Source organism: Phyllobates terribilis, unplaced genomic scaffold, assembly GCF_046119375.1.
Source record: "Phyllobates terribilis strain yellow unplaced genomic scaffold, ASM4611937v1 Scaffold_9__5_contigs__length_417890890, whole genome shotgun sequence".
Classification (NCBI taxonomy): domain Eukaryota; kingdom Metazoa; phylum Chordata; class Amphibia; order Anura; family Dendrobatidae; genus Phyllobates; species Phyllobates terribilis.
The window spans coordinates 393,161,769-393,185,546 of record NW_027362769.1 but is presented as its reverse complement, the minus strand read 5'-3'; the positions used below and the strand labels follow the sequence as shown (position 1 = coordinate 393,185,546).

Genomic DNA, 23,778 nt, shown 5'->3' with positions numbered 1-23,778 from the left:
ACTGTATAATAAAGCTTTATTTACATCGTTACATAAGTCACATGTGCGTCCTCTGCTGCTCTCCTCCTGAGGAGGTGGCCAGGGCCTCGGCCCCCCGTGTGCTCTGCTCCCCCTCATATTCCTGCAGGAAGGTGCGAAGCTTCGAGGGGTAATCGGTCATAACCCCGGTGACCCCACAGTCAAAGGCTCGCCGGAAATCAGAGTCCTGGTTCAGTACCCAAAGGTAAACCTGTAGGGGGCGCAACAGAGGACACAAGAATAGGTATGCAGAGTATCACACCCATCATATGACTACTACAGACTATCACATCCATCATATGACCGCTGCACACTATCACATCCATCATATGACCGCTGCACACTATCACATCCATCATATGACCGCTGCACACTATCACATCCATCATATGACCGCTGCACACTATCACATTCATCAAATGACCGCTGCACACTATCACATCCATTATAGAACCGCTGCAGACTGTCCATAAGACCTCTGCAGAGTATCACATCCGCTATATGACTGGGTCGGTTACCTGGATGCCTCTGGCCTGGAGGTGCTGGAATAGACTTTTCCTCATAATCAGTCTGTAAGAAAAATGAATCGTCTCATTATACCCGGTGACATCACAGAAGAGGCCGAGGGCGTGACGTAATATAATATAATAGTGCGGGGTCACAGCCACATACAGTGGTGTGAAGAAGTGTTTGACCCCTTCCTGATTTCTTACTTTTTTGCATGTTTGTCACTTAAATGTTTCATGTTGTGTGTGGAAGGGGAAAGTGAACTCAGCTTCCCAAAGATGTGATAAACCACAGTTAATTCATGTTTTAAGTGAGTGGCAATCACTTTTTCACACAGGGCCCTGTAGGTTTGGATTTCTTTTTTCCTTAGTAATAAAGACCTTCATTTATAAACTGCATTTTGTGTTACTTGTGTTATATTCGTCTAATATTTACATTTGTTTTGTGATCTGAAAGATTTAAGTGACAAACATGCAAAAGAATAAGAAATCAGGAAGGGGGCAAACACTTTTTCACACCACTGTATATAACCGGCTTCCTGAGTCCACAGAGCAGTGCATTGTGGGAGCTCAGGCTGTCAGGTCACATGACTGTCCTGTTCTCAGGGGTCAGTTATCACTTTCACTTTGGTTGTGACTGGAGAAGACATGAGATATCTCAGTATGAGCACCAGGTGGCTATAAGGGGGTCTCAGCCGTACATGGAGGTTTAACCCATGACATGCTGGAACATACTGTGCCATGTGGAGTTCCCCTTGAAGAAGTAACACAGAGGGAAGATCTTACTTGTCCTGTAGATAAACCAGGAAGCGACTCCTCATCAGAGAGTGATTAGGAAAATACGTCCTATAGAGAGAGAAGAGGTGAGACCCCTGTATACAGCCGAGACCCCGTCCACTCCATGTATACAGCCGAGACCCTGCCCACACCCGGTAAACAGCCAAGACCCCCTGCACCCTGTATACAGCCAAGACCCCCTGCACCCTGTGTACAGCTGAGACCCCGCCCACTCCCTATATACAACCTAAACCCCCGTACACCCTGTATACAGCCAAGACCCCCTGCACCCTGTATACAGCCAAGACCCCCTGCACCCTGTATACAGCCTAGACCCCCTGCACCCTGTATACAGCCAAGACCCCCTGCACCCTGTATACAGCCGAGACTCCGTCCACTCCCTATATACAACCTAAACCCCCGTACACCCTGTATACAGCCAAGACCCCCTGCACCCTGTATACAGCCGAGACTCCGTCCACTCCCTATATACAACCTAAACCCCTGTATACAGCCAAGAACCCCTGCACCCTGTATACAGCCTAGACCCCCTGCACCCTGTATACAGCCTAGACCCCCTGCACCCTGTATACAGCCGAGACTCCGTCCACTCCCTATATACAACCTAAACCCCCGTATACAGCCAAGACCCCCTGCACCCTGTATACAGCCTAGACCCCCTGCAACCTGTATACAGCCTAGACCCCCTGCACCCTGTATACAGCCTAGACCCCCTGCACCCTGTATACAGCCAAGAACCCCTGCACCCTGTATACAGCCGAGACTCCGACCTCTCCCTATATACAACCTAAACCCCCGTACACCCTGTATACAGCCTAGACCCCCTGCACCCTGTATACAGCCGAGACTCCGTCCACTCCCTATATACAACCTAAACCCCCCTGCACCCTGTATGCAGCCAAGACCCCCTGCACCCTGTATGCAGCCAAGACCCCCTGCACCCTGTATACAGCCTAGACCCCCTGCACCCTGTATACAGCCAAGACCCCCTGCACCCTGTATACAGCCGAGACTCCGTCCACTCCCTATATACAACCTAAACCCCCGTACACCCTGTATACAGCCAAGACCCCCTGCACCCTGTATGCAGCCAAGACCCCATGCACCCTGTATGCAGCCAAGACCCCCTGCACCCTGTATGCAGCCAAGACCCCCTGCACCCTGTATACAGCCGAGACCCCGCCCACACCCTGGATACAACCGAGACCCCCTGCACCCTGTATACAGCTGAGACCCCGCCCACACCCTGGATACAGCAGAGACCCCGCCCACACCCTGGATACAACCGAGACCACGCCCACACCCTGTATACAGCCAAGGCCCCGCCCACACCCTGGATACAACCGAGACCACGCCCACACCCTGTATACAGCCGAGATCACGCCCACACCCTGGATACAGCCGAGACCCCGTCCACACCCTGGATACAGCAGAGACCCCGCCCACACCCTGGATACAACCGAGACCACGCCCACACCCTGTATACAGCCAAGGCCCCGCCCACACCCTGGATACAACCGAGACCACGCCCACACCCTGTATACAGCCGAGATCACGCCCACACCCTGGATACAGCCGAGACCCCGTCCACACCCTGGATACAGCCGAGACCCCGCCCACACCCTGGATACAGCCGAGACCCCGCCCACACCCTGTATACAGCCAAGGCCCCGCCCACACCCTGGATACAGCCGAGACCCCGCCCACTCCCTGGATACAGCCGAGACCCCGCCCACACCCTGTATACAGCCAAGGCCCCGCCCACACCCTGGATACAGCCGAGACCACGCCCACACCCTGGATACAGCCGAGACCCCGCCCACACCCTGGATACAGCCGAGATCACGCCCACACCCTGGATACAGCCGAGACCCCGCCCACACCCTGGATACAGCCGAGACCCCGCCCACACCCAGGATACAGCCGAGAGCCCACCCACACCCTGGATACAGCCGAGATCACGCCCACACCCTGGATACAGCCAAGGCCCCGCCCACACCCTGGATACAGCCGAGACCACGCCCACACCCTGGATACAGCCGAGACCCCGCCCACACCCTGGATACAGCCGAGACCCCGTCCACACTCTGGATACAGCCGAGATCACGCCCACACCCTGGATACAGCCGAGACCCCGCCCACACCCTGGATACAGCCGAGACCCCGCCCACACCCTGGATACAGCCGAGATCCCGCCCACACCCTGGATACAGCCGAGATCCCGCCCACACCCTGGATATAGCCGAGACCCCGCCCACACCCTGTATACAGCCGAGGCCCCGCCCACAACCTGTATATACTACAGTCTGACCTGTTTATAAGGGACGGCATGTACGTCTCCACCACTGACTCTGGCAAATCCACGAACGGCAGCAGCCCTGTGTAATAGAGGAGGAGGAGGGTGACGCCCCGGCGGGGGGTGAACATGAACGGCATCTCTGGGTTCTGAGGGAAGATGATGAGAAAGTAGTAGTCGTAGTGCCAGGAGGATGAGAGGCGACACGAGGAGCATCGTACAGTCAGATGGAGAGAAGACTATGACTATAATGAACAGGGAGAAATTGTAGACTGTGAGCCCTCGCGGGCAGGGTCCTCGCGGGCAGGGTCCTCGCGGGCAGGGTCCTCACGGGCAGGGTCCTTGTGGGCAGGGTCCTCACGGGCAGGGTCCTTGTGGGCAGGGTCCTCGCGGGCAGGGTCCTCACGGGCAGGGTCCTTGTGGGCAGGGTCCTCGCGGGCAGGGTCCTCACGGGCAGGGTCCTCGCAGGCAGGGTCCTCGCGGGCAGGGTCCTCGCGGGCAGGGTCCACACGGGCAGGGTCCTCGCGGGCAGGGTCCTCGCAGGCAGGGTCCTCGCGGGCAGGGTCCACACGGGCAGGGTCCTCGCGGGCAGGGTCCTCGCGGGCAGGGTCCTCGCGGGCGGGGTCCTCACGGGCAGGGTCCTCGATTGTTTTTTCACATGTAAAGCGCCATGGAATAAATAGCGCTTATAATAATAAATAATAATAATAAAGTAGTGGGTGGAGGATGAGAGTAGTAGTGGTGCTACAGAGGAAGATAATGGAAAAACTGAAACCTGGTGAGCAGTTGAGAATGATGGAGTAGTAGTTGGGAAGAGATGTGACAGTGGTGACAGGAGAACAGAGCAATGCTATCTGTGTCAAGAAAGATGAGAGTAGTAGTACCAAGGAGGGGTGAATAGGAGAATGATGGGGTAATAGACAAAAGGATGATAGGATAGTAGTACTGAGGAGGATGATGGAGTAATACTAGAAGCAGCATGAAGAAGATGTAGAGCGCAGAATGAGAGGAGTAGTAGTCTGAGGTAGTTTCAGTATATAGGATCATGCAGTAGTAAAGAGTGAGAAGTCAAAGAACAGAGGATGATGGCACAAAGGCGGACGATGGGGTAGTAGTAATGTCCACTGAGGAGATTAGTAGTAGTAGTAATGTCCACTGTCCACTGAGGAGAGTAGTAGTAGTAATGTCCACTGTCCACTGAGGAGAGTAGTAGTAGTAATGTCCACTGTCCACTGAGGAGAGTAGTAGTAGTAGTACCTCCTTCCGACATTTCTTCATGACCTTGTCGCTGGTGCTGGCCCAGATGGTTCTCTCCGTGCGCTGGTATTTCTTCACAAGCTCCGACACCTGCATATAATGATAAGACTACTATCTGCAGGCACACGGCAGGTACATAGGGGGCGCATGGGAGCATACCGGGGTCACACGGCGAGTACATAAGGGGCACATGGGGGGCACATGGCTGGTACATAGGGGGCATACTGGGGTCATACGGAGGCACACAGCGGGTACATAGGGGGAATACTGGGGTCATACGGGGGCACATGGTGGGTACATAGGGGGCATACTGGGGTCATACGGGGGGCACACAGCGAGTACATAGGGGGAATACTGGGGTCACATGGGGGGGCACACAGCAAGTACATAGGGGGCATACTGGGGTCATACGAGGGGCACACGGCAGGTACATAGGGGGCATACTGGGGTTATACAGGGGCACACAGCGGGTACATAGGGGGAATACTGGGGTCATACGGGGGCACACAGCAAGTACATAGGGGGAATACTGGGGTCACATGGGGGGGCAGACAGCGAGTACATAGGGGGAATACTGGGGTCATACGGGGGGGCACATGGTGGATACATAGGGGGCATACTGGGGTCATACGGGGGGGCACACGGCGGGTACATAGGGGGAATACTGGGGTCACATAGCGAGTACATAGGGGGCATACTGGGGCCATATGGGAGGCACATGGCAGGTATATAGGGGGCATACTGGGGTCATACGGGGGGGCACATGGCGGGTACATAGGGGGTATACTGGGGTCATATGGGAGGGGAATACGGTGGGTACATAGGGGGCACATGGGGGCACAAGGCAGCAAATGAGAGCATACGGGGGCGCATTGGAGAACATACATGGCAGACACACAGCGGGCATACAGGTAGGACACGGGGGGCACATGGGGGAATACAGCGGGTACATGGGGGCATACGGCAGGCTCATGGGTGTACACGGCGGGTACATGGGGGGCACACGGCGACACTGCCCACCCCCCGGCAGTAGTTACCTTTCTTATCAGTTCATCGCTGTCCTCCTTGATCTCCACATTGATGGGTTTCTCCGGGTGTCTCTGGAAGACCTCCTCCAGCAGAGGGATACGGTGGTCTGCGCCTGACGAGATGTGACCTGGGACACAAAGGTCAGAGGGAAAGCTGGGACTTATAGTTCTCCAACTGCCTGGAGACTACCAGATCCTCGACTCCAGCCTACCTGGGAAGAAGGTGACCTCCAGATGCTCCAGATAACGCGGCAGCTCCTGGGGGCAGAAAACACATATAAAGCACACGGCCGCCGCTCAGGACCCCAGAGACATGGTCCTGCACATGGACTGAGGATCTGTAGATTAGATACAGTGTAGCAAACCCTCCGCTGTGACAGTGAAAGCTCAGAATGGGTTTTCTAAAATAATTCAATTCACTGAGAGCAAGAAGAGCAATAGAAATGGAAAGGAGCCGAGACCTGCAGAGCGTCTCATTACACTGTAGATATACTGTATATATATCCACACACGTCACTGCCGTCACCTTGTACGTCACGTCCTTTATGTTCACATCGTGTCCTGTTTGCCGTAATAAATTGCCGTCATGTGACACCACGACGCGTCCGTCTTTAGTCATATGACAGTCCAACTCCAGGAGGTCAGAGTGATGGGTGACAGCGCTGCAAGAAAAAGAACATTTAAAGGGGTTGTCCAGTAGGTATTGGGGATTACAACAACACTGCCCCCTACAGATCAATGCTGCCCCCAAAGATCAATACTGCCCCCTACAGACAACAGATCAACGCTACCCCCCTACAGATCAACGCTGCCCCCCTACAAATCAACGCTGCCTCCCTACAGATCAACGCTGCCCCCTACAGATCAACGCTGTCCCCCACAGATCAACACTGCCCCCTACAGATCAACGCTGCCCCCTACAGATCACCACTGACCCCTATAGATCAACGCTGTCCCCCACAGATCAGTGCTGCCCCCAAAGATCAATACTGCCCCCTACAGACTACAGATCAACACTGCCCCCCTACAAATCAAAGCTGCCTCCCTACAGATCACCACTGCCCCCTACAGATGAACGCTGCCTCCCTACACATCACCACTGCCCCCTACAGATCAACGCTGTCCCCCACAGATCAACACTGCCCCCACAATTCAACGCTGTCCCCCACAGATCAACACTGCCCCCACAGATCAATACTGCTCCCTACGGACTAACCAATCAACGCTGCCCCCCACAGATCAATGCTGCCCCCTACAGATCACCACTGCCCACTACAAATCAACTTTGCCCCCATAGATCAACGTTGCTCCCATAGATCAACATTTCCCCATAGATCAACGTTGCCCCCCACAGATCAACACTGCACCCAACAGATCAACGCTGCCCCCTACAGATCAATGCTGGCCCCAAAGATCAATACTGCCCTCTACAGACTACAGATCAATGCTGCCCCCCACAGATAAATGCTGCCCCCCTACAGATCACCACTGCCCCCTACAGATCACCACTGCCCCCTACAGATCACCACTGCCCCCTACAGATCACCACTGCCCCCCACAGATCCACGCTGCCCCATAGATCAACATTGCCCCATAGATCATTGTTGCCCCATAGATCAACGCTGTCCCCCACAGATCAACACTGCCCCCAACTGATCAACGCAGCCCCCTACAGATCAATGCTGCCTCCTACAGATCAACGTTGCCCCCACAGATCAATGCTGTCCCCTACAGATCAACGCTGTCCCCTACAGATCAAAGCTGCCCCCTACAGATCAACGCTGCCCCCCTACAGATCAACGCTGCCCCCCTACAGATCAACCCTGCCCCCCTACAGATCAACACTGCCCCCCTACAGATCAACGCTGCCTCCCGCAGATCAACACTGGCCTCCACAGATCAAGACTGCCCCCTACAGATCAACACTGCCTCCTGCAGATCAACGCTGCCCCCCGCAGATCAACGCTGCCCCCCACAGATCAACACTGCCCCCCACAGATCAACACTGCCCCCCACAGATCAACACTGCCCCCCTACAGATCAACGCTGCCCTTCACAGATCAACACTGCACCCTACAGATTAATAGTGCCCCCCCTACAGATCAACGCTGCCCTCCACAAATCAACGCTGCCCCCCTGCAGATCAACGTTGCCCCATAGATCAACATTGCCCCCATAGATCAACGTTGCCCCCATAGATCAACGTTGCCCCCATAGATCAACGTTGCCCCATAGATCAACGCTGCCCCCCACAGATCAACACTGCACTCAACAGATCAACGCTGCTCCCTACAGATCAACACTGCCCTCCATAGATCAACGCTGCCCTCCACAGATCAATGCTGCCCTCCACAGATCAACGCTGCCCTCCACAGATCAACACTGCCCCCAACAGTTCAACGCTGCCCCCTACAGATCACCACTGCCCCCTACAGATCAACGCTGTCCCACACAGATCAACACTGCCCCCACAGATCAACGCTGCCCCCCACAGATCAACATTGCTTCCATAGATCAACGTTGCCCCATAGATCAACGCTGTCCCCCACAGATCAACACTGCCCCCAACAGATCAACGCTGACCCCTACAGATCAACGCTGTCCCCTACAGATTAATGCTGTCCCCTACAGATCAACGCTGCCCTCCACAAATTAACACTGCCCCCTACAGATCAACGCTGCCCCCTACAGATCAACGCTGCCCCCCTACAGATCAACGCTGCCCTCCACAGATCAACGCTGCCCCCCGCAGATCAACACTGCCCTCCACAGATCAACACTGCCCCCTGCAGATCAACACTGCCCCCCTACAGATCAACGCTGCCCTCCACAGATCAACTCTGCCCTCCACAGATCAACACTGCCCCCAACAGATCAATGCTGCCCCCTACAAATCACCACTGCCCCCTACAGATCAACGCTGTCCCCCAAAGATCAACACTGCCCCCACAGATCAAAGCGACCCCCCACAGATCAACACTGCCCCCACAGATCAACGCTGCCCCCCACAGATCAACGCTGCCCCCATAGATCAACATTGCCCCCATAGATCAACGTTGCCCCCATAGATCAACGTTGCCCCATAGATCAACGCTGCCCCCCACAGATCAACACAGCCCCCCACAGATCCACGTTGCCCCCATAGATCAACGTTGCCCCCATAGATCAACGTTGCCCCATAGATCAACGCTGCCCCCCACAGATCAACACTGCATCCAACAGATCAACGCTGCCCCCTACAGATCAATGCTGGCCCCAAAGATCAATACTGCCCCCTACAGACTACAGATCAATGCTGCCCCCCACAGATAAATGCTGCCCCCCTACAGATCAACGCTGCCCCCTACAGATCAACACTGCCCCCTACAGATCACCACTGCCCCCTACAGATCAACGCTGTCCCCCACAGATCAACACTGCCCCCACAGATCAACGCTGCCCCCCATAGATCAACATTGCCCCCCACAGATCAACGCTGCCCCCCACAGATCAACACTGCCCTCCATAGATCAACGCTGCCCTCCACAGATCAATGCTGCCCTCCACAGATCAACGCTGCCCTCCACAGATCAACACTGCCCCCAACAGTTCAACGCTGCCCCCTACAGATCACCACTGCCCCCTACAGATCAACGCTGTCCCACACAGATCAACACTGCCCCCACAGATCAACGCTGCCCCCCACAGATCAACATTGCTTCCATAGATCAACGTTGCCCCATAGATCAACGCTGTCCCCCACAGATCAACACTGCCCCCAACAGATCAACGCTGACCCCTACAGATCAACGCTGTCCCCTACAGATTAATGCTGTCCCCTACAGATCAACGCTGCCCTCCACAAATTAACACTGCCCCCTACAGATCAACGCTGCCCCCTACAGATCAACGCTGCCCCCCTACAGATCAACGCTGCCCTCCACAGATCAACGCTGCCCCCCGCAGATCAACACTGCCCTCCACAGATCAACACTGCCCCCTGCAGATCAACACTGCCCCCCTACAGATCAACGCTGCCCTCCACAGATCAACTCTGCCCTCCACAGATCAACACTGCCCCCAACAGATCAATGCTGCCCCCTACAAATCACCACTGCCCCCTACAGATCAACGCTGTCCCCCAAAGATCAACACTGCCCCCACAGATCAAAGCGACCCCCCACAGATCAACACTGCCCCCACAGATCAACGCTGCCCCCCATAGATCAACGCTGCCCCCATAGATCAACATTGCCCCCATAGATCAACGTTGCCCCCATAGATCAACGTTGCCCCATAGATCAACGCTGCCCCCCACAGATCAACACAGCCCCCCACAGATCCACGTTGCCCCCATAGATCAACCTTGCCCCCATAGATCAACGTTGCCCCATAGATCAACGCTGCCCCCCACAGATCAACACTGCATCCAACAGATCAACGCTGCCCCCTACAGATCAATGCTGGCCCCAAAGATCAATACTGCCCCCTACAGACTACAGATCAATGCTGCCCCCCACAGATAAATGCTGCCCCCCTACAGATCAACGCTGCCCCCTACAGATCAACACTGCCCCCTACAGATCACCACTGCCCCCTACAGATCAACGCTGTCCCCCACAGATCAACACTGCCCCCATAGATCAACGCTGCCCCCCATAGATCAACATTGCCCCCCACAGATCAACGCTGCCCCCCACAGATCAACACTGCCCTCCATAGATCAACGCTGCCCTCCACAGATCAATGCTGCCCTCCACAGATCAATGCTGCCCTCCACAGATCAACACTGCCCTCCACAGATCAACACTGCCCCCAACAGTTCAACGCTGCCCCCTACAGATCACCACTGCCCCCTACAGATCAACGCTGTCCCACACAGATCAACACTGCCCCCACAGATCAACGCTGCCCCCCACAGATCAATATTGCTTCCATAGATCAACGTTGCCCCATAGATCAACACTGTCCCCCACAGATCAACACTGCCCCCAACAGATCAACGCTGACCCCTACAGATCAACGCTGTCCCCTACAGATTAATGCTGTCCCCTACAGATCAACGCTGCCCTCCACAAATTAACACTGCCCCCTACAGATCAACGCTGCCCCCTACAGATCAACGCTGCCCCCCTACAGATCAACGCTGCCCCCCTACAGATCAACGCTGCCCTCCACAGATCAACGCTGCCCCCCGCAGATCAACACTGCCCTCCACAGATCAACACTGCCCCCTGCAGATCAACACTGCCCCCCTACAGATCAACGCTGCCCTCCACAGATCAACTCTGCCCTCCACAGATCAACACTGCCCCCAACAGATCAATGCTGCCCCCTACAAATCACCACTGCCCCCTACAGATCAACGCTGTCCCCCAAAGATCAACACTGCCCCCACAGATCAAAGCGACCCCCCACAGATCAACACTGCCCCCACAGATCAACGCTGCCCCCCACAGATCAACGCTGCCCCCATAGATCAACATTGCCCCCATAGATCAACGTTGCCCCCATAGATCAACGTTGCCCCATAGATCAACGCTGCCCCCCACAGATTAACACTGCACCCAACAGATCAACGCTGCCCCCCACAGATAAATGCTGCCCCCCTATAGGTCAACGCTGCCGCCCTACAGATCACCACTGCCCCCTACAGATCAAGACTGCCCCCAGAGATCAAGGCTGCCCCCCACAGATCAACGCTTCCCCCATAGATCATTGTTGCCCCATAGATCAAAGCTGTCCCCCACAGATCAACACTGCCCCCACAGATCAACGCTGCCCCCTACAGATCAACGCTGCCCTCTACAAATCAACGCTGCCCTCTACAAATCAACGCTGCCCTCTACAAATCAACGCTGCCCTCCACAGATCAACGCTGCCCTCCACAGATCAACGCTGCCCCCCTCAGATCAACACTGACCCCTACAGATCAACGCTGCCCTCCACAAATCAATGCTGCCCCTCACAGTTCAACGTTGCCCCCATTGATCAACATTGCCCCCACAGATCAACGCTGCCCTTATAGATCAACATTGCATTGCCCCCATAGATCAACGTTGCCCCATAGATCAACGCTGCCCCCCACAGATCAACATTGCCCCATAGATCAACGCTGTCCCCCACAGATCAACACTGCACCCAAAAGATCAACGCTGCCCCCTACAGATCAATGCTGGCCCAAAAGATCAATACTGCCCCCTACAGACTACAGATCAACGCTGCCCCCCACAGATAAATGCTGCCCCCCTACAGATCAATGCTGCCGCCCTACAGATCACCACTGCCCCCTACAGATCACCACTGCCCCCACAGAGCAACGCTGCCCCCCACAGATCAACATTGCCCCATAGATCATTGTTGCCCCATAGATAAACGCTGTCCCCCACAGATCAACACTGCCCCCACAGATCAACACTGCCCCCTACAGATCAATGCTGTCCCCTACAGATCAATGCTGTCCCCTACAGATCAACGCTGCCCCCTACAGATCAACGCTGCCCCCTACAGATCAACTCTGCCCTCCACAGATCAACACTGCCCCCTCAGATCAACACTTCCCCTCTACAGATCAACGCTGCCCTTCACAGATCAACACTGCCCCCTACAGATCAACACTTCCCCCCCGCAGATCAACACTGCACCCTACAGATTAACAGTGCCCCCCTATAGATCAATGCTGCCCTCCACAAATCAACGCTGCCCCCTCGCAGATCAACACTGCCCTCCACAGATCAACACTGCCCCCCGCAGATCAACACTGCTCCCCTACAGATCAACGCTGCCCTCCACAGATCAACGCTGCCCTCCATAGATCAACACTGCCCCCCGCAGATCAACGCTGCCCCCAACAGATCAACGCTGCCCCCAACAGATCAACGCTGCCCCCCACAGAACAACAACGCCCCATATAACAACTCTGCCCCTCGTAGATGAATGTTGCCCCCACTCCCCACAAAACAATGCAGACCCCCACTTACTTATCAAATGCCTCCATGGTGTTTTCTATCTTCTCTCCGGCTCCTGGAGGACAGGGGGAATATTATGATAAGGTCATTGTGAATATCACCCCAGCTTTCCCGGACTCCTGACTGGCGACTCTCCCCCTCTGGCGTTTTACATTCTGAAGTATGAGAAGGTGTCTGACAACAGCAGGTGTAATTCCAGCGTCAGTTGTCACCTAACTTCCCCAGAAAGTCAGCAGTGTTAGTGACATTACTAATTATAGGGTGGGTGCCCCATCCCTCCTATAGTAAGGGCCCAGGGGTTACATGTTGGGGTGTCGGGGTCGTCCCTGGGGTCCGGGCACCACAGGTGCCATGACTTACCCCCTCGGTGGGAGATGTGGCGGCAGTGGAAGGCCAGTCTCTTCCTCTTCTGCAGGATGTGGGGATTCTTCAGTAAGTAATAAGAGGAGGCAGCGTAGCCCCCCAGGACTGGCACCAGGTAATATAAGGGGCGCACCATGATGAGGAGATAGGGCCGAGCAGCAGGACCTGAGGAGAAGAGCCCCAAGAGTCATCATCCAGCTGCAGGATGTGAAGGACACAGAGGATGGGAGGAGTGATGCTCCTCTACTACAGCAGCCGCCTCCTCACTGTGTCTGCCATGGGCACTGCCGGGAAAATCTCTTCTCAGTGCCCAGGATTAATTTCTGCACGGTAAAATGTCTGCTGTACAGGGGAATGTGCTGCCACAGGACATCCTCTACTACTACAGGGCATCCTCTACTGTCACAGGGCATCCTCTACTGTCACAGGGCATCCTCTACTACTACAGGGCATCCTCTACTGTCACAGGGCATCCTCTACTACCACAGGGCATCCTCTACTGTCACAGGGCATCCTCTACTACTACAGGGCATCCTCTACTGTTACAGGGCATCCTCTACTGTTACAGGGCATCCTCTACTACCACAGGGCATCCTCTACTGTTACAGGCATCCTCTACTACCACAGGGCATCCTCTACTACCACAGGGCATCCTCTACTGTTACAGGGCATCCTCTACTGCCACAGGGCATCCTCTACTACCACAGGGCATCCTCTACTACCACAGGGCATCCTCTACTACCACAGTACATCCTCTACTGTTACAGGACATCCTCCACTGCCACAGGGCATCCTCCACTACCACAGGGCATCCTCTACTGTCACAGGACATCCTCTACTACCACAGGGCATCCTCTACTGCCACAGGGCATCCTCTACTGTCACAGGACATCCTCTACTACCACAGGGCATCCTCTACTGCCATAGGGCATCCTCTACTGTCACAGGACATCCTCTACTACCACAGGGCATCCTCTACTACCACAGGACATCCTCTACTACCACAGGGCATCCTCTACTACCACAGGACATCCTCTACTACCACAGGACATCCTCTACTACCACAGGACATCCTCTACTGTCACAGGACATCCTCTACTGTCACAGGGCATCCTCTACTACCACAGGGCATCCTCTACTAACACAGGACATCCTCTACTACCACAGGGCATCCTCTACTGTCACAGGACATCCTCTACTGTCACAGGGCATCCTCTACTGTCACAGGACATCCTCTACTGTCACAGGACATCCTCTACTGTCACAGGGCATCCTCTACTGTCACAGGGCATCCTCTACTACCACAGGGCATCCTCTACTAACACAGGGCATCCTCTTCTACCACAGGGCATCCTCTAATACCACAGGGCATCCTCTACTAACACAGGACATCCTCTACTGCCACAGGGCATCCTCTACTGCCACAGGGCATCCTCTACTACCACAGGGCATCCTCTACTGTCACAGGGCATCCTCTACTACCACAGGACATCCTCTACTACCACAGAGCATCCTCTACTGTCACAGGGCATCCTCTACTACCACAGGGCATCCTCTACTGTCACAGGACATCCTCTACTACCACAGGGCATCCTCTACTACCACAGGGCATCCTCTACTGTCACAGGACATCCTCTACTACCACAGGACATCCTCTACTACCACAGGACATCCTCTACTGTCACAGGACATCCTCTACTGTCACAGGACATCCTCTACTGACACAGGACATCCTCTACTACCACAGGGCATCCTCTACTACCACAAGGCATCCTCTTCTACCACAGGACATCCTCTACTACCACAGGGTATCCTCTATTCTACTGCCACAGGGCATCCTCTACTGCCACAGGGCATCCTCTACTTTCACAGGGCATCCTCTACTACCACAGGGCATCCTCTACTACCACGGGGCATCCTCTACTACCACAGGGCATCCTCTACTACCACAGGGCATTCTCTACTAACACAGGGCATCCTCTATTACCACAGGACATCCTCTACTACCACAGGACATCCTCTACTGTCACAGGACATCCTCTACTACCACAGGGCATCCTCTACTGTCACAGGGCATCCTCTACTACCACAGGGCATCCTCTACTGTCACAGGACATCCTCTACTACCACACGGCATCTTCTACTGCCACAGGGCATCCTCTACTGCCACAGGGCATCCTCTACTACCACAAGGCATCCTCTTCTACCACAGGACATCCTCTACTACCACAGGGTATCCTCTATTCTACTGCCACAGGGCATCCTCTACTGCCACAGGGTATCATCTACTGCCACAGGGTATCATCTACTGCCACAGGGTATCCTCTATTCTACTGCCACAGGTTATCCTCTACTGCCACAGTGCATCTTCTACTGCCACAGGGTATCCTCTATTCTACTGCCACAGGGCATCCTCTACTGCCACAGGGTATCATCTGCTGCCACAGGGTATCCTCTATTCTTCTGCCACATGGCATCCTCTACTGCCACATGGCATCCTCTACTGTCACAGGGTATCCTCTATTCTACTGCCACAGGGTATCCTCTACTGTCACAGGGCATCCTCTACTGCCACAGGGCATCCTCTACAAGCACAGGGCATCCTCTACTACCACAGGGCATCCTCTACTACCACAGGGAATCCTCTACTACCACAGGGCATCCTCTACTGTCACAGGACATCCTCTACTACCACAGGGCATCCTCTACTGTCACAGGGCATCCTCTACTACCACAGGGCATCCTCTACTGTCACAGGACATCCTCTACTACCACAGGACATCCTCTACTACCACAGGGCATCCTCTACTGTCACAGGACATCCTCTACTACCACAGGGCATCCTCTACTACCACAGGACATCCTCTACTGCCACAAGACATCCTCTACTGCCACAGGGTATCCTCTACTACCATAGGGCATCCTCTACTGTCACAGGGCATCCTCTACTACCACAGGACATCCTCTACTACCACAGGGTATCCTCTATTCTACTGCCACAGGGCATCCTCTACTGCCACAGGGTATCATCTACTGCCACAGGGCATCCTCTATTCTACTGCCACAGGTTATCCTCTACTGCCACAGTGCATCTTGTACTGCGACAGGGTATCCTCTATTCTACTGCCACAGGGCATCCTCTATTCTACTGCCACAGGTTATCCTCTACTGCCACAGTGCATCTTCTACTGCGACAGGGTATCCTCTATTCTACTGCCACAGGGCATCCTCTACTGCCACAGGGTATCATCTGCTGCCACAGGGTATCCTCTATTCTTCTGCCACATGGCATCCTCTACTGGCACAGGGCATCCTCTACTGCCACAGAGTATCCTCTACTGCCACAGGGTATCCTCTATTCTACTGCCACATGGCATCCTCTACTGCCACAGAGTATCCTCTACTGTCACAGGGTATCCTCTATTCTACTGCCACAGGGTATCCTCTACTGTCACAGGGCATCCTCTACTGTCACAGGGCATCCTCTACTGCCACAGGGCATCCTCTACTGCCACAGGGCATCCTCTTCTACCACAGGACATCCTCTACTACCACAGGGTATACTCTATTCTACTGCCACAGGGCATCCTCTACTGCCACAGGGTATCAGCTACTGCCACAGGGCATCCTCTATTCTACTGCCACAGGTTATCGTCTACTGCCACAGTGCATCTTCTACTGCCACAGGGCATCCTCTATTCTACTGCCACAGGTTATCCTCTACTGCCACAGTGCGTCTTCTACTGCCACAGGGTATCCTCTATTCTACTGCCACGGGGCATCCTCTACTGCCACAGGGCATCCTCTACTGCCACAGGGCATTCTCTACTACCACAAGGCATTCTCTTCTACCACAGGACATCCTCTACTACCACAGGGTATCCTCTATTCTACTGCCACAGGGTATCCTCTATTCTACTGCCACAGGTTATCCTCTACTGCCACAGTGCATCTTCTACTGCCACAGGGTATCCTCTATTCTACTGCCACAGGGCATCCTCTACTGTCACAGGGCATCCTCTACTGCCACAGGGCATCCTCTACTACCACAGGATATCCTCTACTGCCACAGGGCATCCTCTACTACCACAAGGCATCCTCTTCTACCACAGGACATCCTCTACTACCACAGGGTATCCTCTATTCTACTGCCACAGGGCATCCTCTACTGCCACAGGGTATCATCTACTGCCACAGGGTATCCTCTATTCTACTGCCACAGGTTATCCTCTACTGCAGCAGTGCATCTTCTACTGCCACAGAGTATCCTCTACTGTCACAGGGTATCCTCTATTCTACTGCCACAGGGCATCCTCTACTGCCACAGAGTATCCTCTACTGCCACAGGGTATCCTCTATTCTACTGCCACAGGGTATCCTCTACTGTCACAGGGTATCCTCTACTGTCACAGGGTATCCTCTATTCTACTGCCACAGGGCATCCTCTACTGCCACAGAGTATCCTCTACTGTCACAGGGTATCCTCTACTACCACGGGGCATCCTCTACTGCCATAGGGCAATCACTACTCTGCTGTCACTGGGTAGCCTCTATTTTTAAAGGACATCCTCTAGTGTCCCAGGCCGGGGCATCCTCTCATGTCGGGGTATCATCGGCTTTTCTTCCATTAGCTATTAGGGTCTGCTTCTCCTCTGATGCGGTAGGCTATCTTGTACTTTGCAGTCACAGAGGATCCATTACTGCCTGACGGCGTTCTCTACTTTTCTGATTCAAGTTCTCCTCTTATTCCAAGGGGCATTAATTAGCTCCTTTTTTTTTTTTTTTAATCAGATCATTTTTTTTATTGTGAAAGATATCAAGATACCTTCACATTATCATTTTGTTTTTAGAAACTATCAAAACTAAGCAAAAACAAGAAAACAAATAAGAAATCCTACAAGTCTCATATACAAGTCACTGCGAAGCAAATACAAAGCGGTTCATATCAGCGTCATCGTAGGTATCATTCACTTACTACCATTTACATATATGAATACAAATATCAATGAATCCCATCTGACGGCTTGTGTATGGCATTAAAACACAGAGAATTACAGCATGTACATAGAATTATCTAGGACCCTTTGGGTATGTGAGTTGGGGGCTTGAGGTGAGTTGGGGGCTTGAGATGAGTTAGGAGATTCTACAGGTTTATGACAAGTGAGCGTCGTTTTTCCCGCATCTTGGACACGTTGTTCACCATTATACCAATTTTAAATAGGATATTCGGGGTCTTATATACTCTATGAATAAGAAAGCTTTGGGACAGTCTTTGTGATTCGGACAGGGATCATTTAGGAATTGGATCCAGCACCTCTTCCCATTGTTCCTCAGATCGGGGACCCACATCTCTTTGGCTGTGATACTTTTCCATAAGCTGCTAATATATAACCCAGAAACAATTGTATCAATTATAGAGCGCTTATTTATAATAAGGGCATTTGCTGCTTTACTGCCACGGGGCATCTTCTACCCGTCACCGCCACATTGCGTCTATTGGTTCGTTCCATGTGTGGCTATCCTGGCACAGGATTACTGTTAGCCTACAGGTAGGTGGCATCGGATATCTCACCCTGATCCATACCACCTATTCCTGCCCTGGTACATAATGACAGCTATTCCTCTGGCACAGGCTTTTCTTGCCTATCCTTGGGCAGCGGGCACCTACCTGGTTATGTCCTGCTCCTGGCACACCATCTATCCTCCTCTCGGTTTGTTTCCTGGACCCATGTACCCATCACAATGCCAGCTCAGGGTTTAGGCATTTTTTACTGGCACCCCCTCCAGCCACAGATATTCTGCCCCTGACCTGGCACAGATAGTCTGCCCCTCACCTGTCACCCCCCCCCCCCCCTCTAGCCACAGAAAGTCTGCCCCTTACCTGGCACAGATAGTCTGCCCCTCACCTGGCACACACAGTCTGCCCCTCACCTGGCACACACAGTCTGCCCCTCACCTGGCACAGATAGTCTGCCCCTCACCTGGCACACACAGTCTGCCCCTCACCTGGCACACACAGTCTGCCCCTCACCTGGCACAGATAGTCTGCCCCTCACCTGGCACAGATAGTCTGCCCCTCACCTGTCACCCCCCCCCCCTCTAGCCACAGAAAGTCTGCCCCTTACCTGGCACAGATATTCTGCCCCTCACCTGGCACAGATAGTCTGCCCCTTACCTGGCACAGATAGTCTGCCCCTCACCTGGCACACATAGTCTGCCCCTCACCTGGCACACACAGTCTGCCCCTCACCTGGCACACATAGTCTGCCCCTCACCTGGCACACCGCCTCTCCTCCTGTTCTGGCACAGTCCTTGCCCCTCGGTTTGGCACAGTCTCCACACCTGCCGCAGACTGATGGATCCTCTCGCCTGGCACAGTGTAGTCGGTCGTGCGGACGGTATGTGGGCACAATCGTCTTCTCCCCTGGCACACTATGGATACACCAGCCTGTCGGTAGCTGGCACCGTGCCCACAGCTGCGCCCTCTTTCTACCTGCTCTGTGGATTGGAAGGGAATGCTGCAGATCAGCAGATAGAAGCCGACAATCAGCAGTTTCTGATGAGCGGCGGCCCCTGATCAGGAGGGGGGTGCAGGTGGTGCCCCTGGCATGACAGAAACGGGTCCCCAGAGAAGGGCATGTAATCCCTGACTGCACCAAGCCGTCCTGGCAGCTGAGAGGTTAATTCCGCCCTGACACACCTGTACACATTCCAGGCAGGTACATACCGGCAGCCGCCCAGGACCACAACCTGTTTGGGCAGTGACCGGGGACGGGAGGCCGGACCCCCCAACCACATGTCCTCCAGCTACCAGCTCTATGTCATGCCCAGCGGGTACCGTGCCGAGGTATCTAAGCCTCTCCTGCGATACCATCCAGGGCACACTCCCCGCCATTTATTGTTACAGAATGTCAGTGTATCTAATCCTATGTGAAACTATCTGCTGAGCCGTGTATCTAATCTTATGTGATACTGTCTGCTGAACCGTGTATCTAATCCTCTCCTGTGTGATACTGTCTGCTGAGCCGTGTATCTAATCCTCTCCTGTGTGATACTGTCTGCTGAGCCGTGTATCTAATCCTATCCTGTGTGATACTGTCTGCTGAGCCGTGTATCCAATCCTATCCTGTGTGATACTGTCTGCTGAGCCGTGTATCTAATCCTATCCTGTGTGATACTGTCTGCTGAGCCATGTATCTAATCCTCTCCTGTGTGATACTGTCTGCTGAGCCGTGTATCTAATCCTCTCCTGTGTGATCCTGTCTGCTGCGCCGTGTATCTAATCCTATCCTGTGTGATACTGTCTGCTGAGCCATGTATCTAATCCTATCCTGTGTGATACTGTCTGCTGAGCTGTGTATCTAATCCTCTCCTGTGTGATACTGTCTGCTGAGCCATGTATCTAATCCTATCCTGTGTGATACCGTCTGCTGAGCCGTGTATCTAATCCTCTCCTGTGTGGTACTGTCTGCTGAGTCATGTATCTAATCCTATCCTGTGTGATACTGTCTGCTGAGCCATGTATCTAATCCTATCCTGTGTGATACTGTCTGCTGAGCTGTGTATCTAATCCTATCCTGTGTGATACTGTCTCTGAGCCGTGTATCTAATCCTATCCTGTGTGATACTGTCTCTGAGCTGTGTATCTAATCCTATCCTGTGTGATACTGACTGCTGAGCCGTGTATCTAATCCTCTCCTGTGTGATACCGTCTGCTGAGCCGTGTATCTAATCCTATCCTGTGTGATACTGTTTGCTGAGGTGTGTATCTAATCCTCTCCTGTGTGATACTGTCTGCTGAGCCGTGTATCTAATCCTATCCTGTGTGATACCGTCTGCTGAGCTGTATCTAATCCTATCCTGTGTGATACTGTCTGCTGAGCCGTGTATCTAATCCTCTCCCGTGTGATACTGTCTGCTGAGCTGTGTATCTAATCCTCTCCTGTGTGATACTGACTGCTGAGCCGTGTATCTAATCCTCTCCTGTGTGATACCGTCTGCTGAGCCGTGTATCTAATCCTATCCTGTGTGATACCGTCTGCTGAGCCGTGTATCTAATCCTCTCCTGTGTGATACTGTTTGCTGAGGTGTGTATCTAATCCTCTCCTGTGTGATACTGTCTGCTGAGCCGTGTATCTAATCCTATCCTGTGTGATACCGTCTGCTGAGCTGTATCTAATCCTATCCTGTGTGATACTGTCTGCTGAGCCGTGTATCTAATCCTCTCCCGTGTGATACTGTCTGCTGAGCTGTGTATCTAATCCTCTCCTGTGTGATACTGTCTGCTGAGCCGTGTATCTAATCCTCTCCTGTGTGATACTGTTTGCTGAGGTGTGTATCTAATCCTCTCCTGTGTGATACTGTCTGCTGAGCCGTGTATCTAATCCTCTCCTGTGTGATACCGTCTGCTGAGCCGTGTATCTAATCCTATCCTGTGTGATACTGTTTGCTGAGGTGTGTATCTAATCCTCTCCTGTGTGATACTGTCTGCTGAGCCGTGTATCTAATCCTATCCTGTGTGATACCGTCTGCTGAGCTGTATCTAATCCTATCCTGTGTGATACTGTCTGCTGAGCCGTGTATCTAATCCTCTCCCGTGTGATACTGTCTGCTGAGCTGTGTATCTAATCCTCTCCTGTGTGATACTGTCTGCTGAGCCGTGTATCTAATCCTCTCCTGTGTGATACCGTCTGCTGAGCCGTGTATCTAATCCTATCCTGTGTGATACCGTCTGCTGAGCCGTGTATCTAGTGGGGGATATATCGGGCCGTACATTATATCATCCAGGCCCGATGATAACGACCCCCCTGTGAGGTCTCACCCTCGCCTGCGTCGCCCCTAGCAACCAGCGCTTCACTCTCTATTTAGCAGAGATCTGATTGGCTGCACATAACAGCCAACCAAAGTCAGGTTTAATCTCTCTGCAGCTTAGAAGACGTCTGCTGATTGGCTGCTGTGATCATATATAAGGAGACATGTGAGGAGCCTCGCTCAGTAGTGCGGATGCACCTGTCGGGGTGGGAGCTGCTCTTCAGCTCATGAATACAACGAGAAAACTGCAGTAGAGACTGACAAGGATGTATACAGCTCCCGGCGAGCGATCACCTGGGTATAGGCCTGTATACTCTTGGCGACAGCCGCCAGTAATGTCGGCTCTGTGGCTCATTTGATGGCCCGAGGGCAGAAGGTGCGGTAACAGCAATGTACGAGATCAGAGATAACCCTGATCCTGACCATCTAACCCCATAGATGCCACGGGCCTTAGAGGTCATGCCATCTCGGCAGTTAGGGGACTCCGATGCTCGCCTAGGGCCGTGTTCTCACTATTTTTTCCCAAAAAGCACAAAGTTTTACCACTATTTTATGAACAGTGCGGATCTAACATACAACACAGTGCATCACTAACTTACAGCCTTCACTGTGCTCCAGAGCTGCACTCGCTATACCTCTAGCTATTATTGGAAACAGTCAGCATGCATGTCGTCACACAGCCCTTCACCACTTACCCAGTTTTAATGACGACAGGTGTGATTATCAGGACAAGCAGGGAATGCCGGGAGCTCAGAAGTGGCAGATTCATGATTGCAGCTCTGGAGTATATGTAACGTTACCTCTCCCGGACAGTGGACTCTAGGAGGGCAGTGTACTTGGGTGCCGTTGCCTCTCCCGGACTGTGGACTCCAGGTGGCAGCACGGGCAGCTGAGAGGGGCAGTGTACTTGGGTGGCGTCGCCTCTTCTGGAAAGCAGACTCTGGGGTACAGCACGGGTAGTTGAGGGGTGCAGTGTACTTGGGTGGTGTTGCCTCTTCCGGGCAGTGGCCACCGGGGGGCAGCACGGGCAGCTGAGGGGTGCAGTGTCCTTGGGTGGCTTCCCATCTCACGGGCAGCGGACTATGGGGGGCAGCATGGGTAGCTGAGGGGTGCAGTGTACTTGGGTAGCGTCGCCTCTTCCCGGCAGCGGACTCCGGGGGGTCAGGATGGGTAGCTGAAGGGGCAATGTACTTGGGTGGCATCACCTCTCCCGGGCAGCGGACTCGCTGGGTCAGGACGGGTAGTTGAGGGGGGCAGTGTACTTGGGTGGCATCGCCTCTCCCAGGCAACGGACTCCAGGGGTCAGGACGGGCAGCTGAGGGGGGCAGTGTACTTGGGTGGCGTCGCCTCTCCCGGGCAGCGGACTCCAGGGGGCAGCATGGGCAGCTGAGGGGGGCAGTGTACTAGGGTGGAGTCGCCTCTCCCAGGCAACGGACTCCAGGGGTCAGGATGGGTAGCTGAGGGGGGCAGTGTACTTGGGTGGCGTCACCTCTCCCGGGTAGTGGACTCCAGGGGGCAGCACGGGCAGCTGAGGGGGGCTGTGTACTTGGGTGGCGTCGCCTCTCCTGGGCAGCAGACTCCGGGGGGCAGCACGGGTAGCTGAGGGGGGCAGTGTACTTGGGTGGCGTCACCTCTCCCGGGTAGTGGACTCCAGGGGGCAGCACGGGCAGCTGAGGGGTGCAGTGTACTTGGGTGGCATCGCCTCTCCCGGGCAGCGGACTCCCGGCCAGCGGTTGCACAATCTTTCTTTTTCG

General features: G+C 54.0%; 1 protein-coding gene across 3 annotated transcripts; it reads right to left on the bottom strand.

The window, feature by feature from the left end:
- Positions 1–2: 2 nt before the first annotated feature.
- On the bottom strand, positions 3–23,306 carry LOC141162550 (lysophospholipase D GDPD1-like). 3 transcript variants are annotated; one of them, XM_073648763.1, is made up of 11 exons: positions 22,720–23,306; positions 13,211–13,378; positions 12,863–12,905; positions 6,430–6,565; positions 6,116–6,161; positions 5,913–6,031; positions 4,876–4,965; positions 3,634–3,767; positions 1,311–1,370; positions 537–588; positions 3–229 (listed from the first exon to the last, which is right to left on the bottom strand). In XM_073648763.1, the coding sequence occupies exons 2-11, from the start codon at positions 13,347–13,349 to the stop codon at positions 38–40; spliced, it is 1,011 nt and encodes a 336-aa protein (XP_073504864.1). In that variant the 5' UTR covers positions 13,350–13,378; positions 22,720–23,306; the 3' UTR covers positions 3–37. The 3 variants fall into 3 exon arrangements, with proteins under 3 accessions (XP_073504864.1, XP_073504862.1, XP_073504865.1); XM_073648761.1 differs by lacking the exon at positions 22,720–23,306 and adding an exon at positions 19,489–19,933; XM_073648764.1 differs by lacking the exons at positions 1,311–1,370; positions 22,720–23,306 and adding an exon at positions 19,489–19,933.
- Positions 23,307–23,778: the final 472 nt, after the last annotated feature.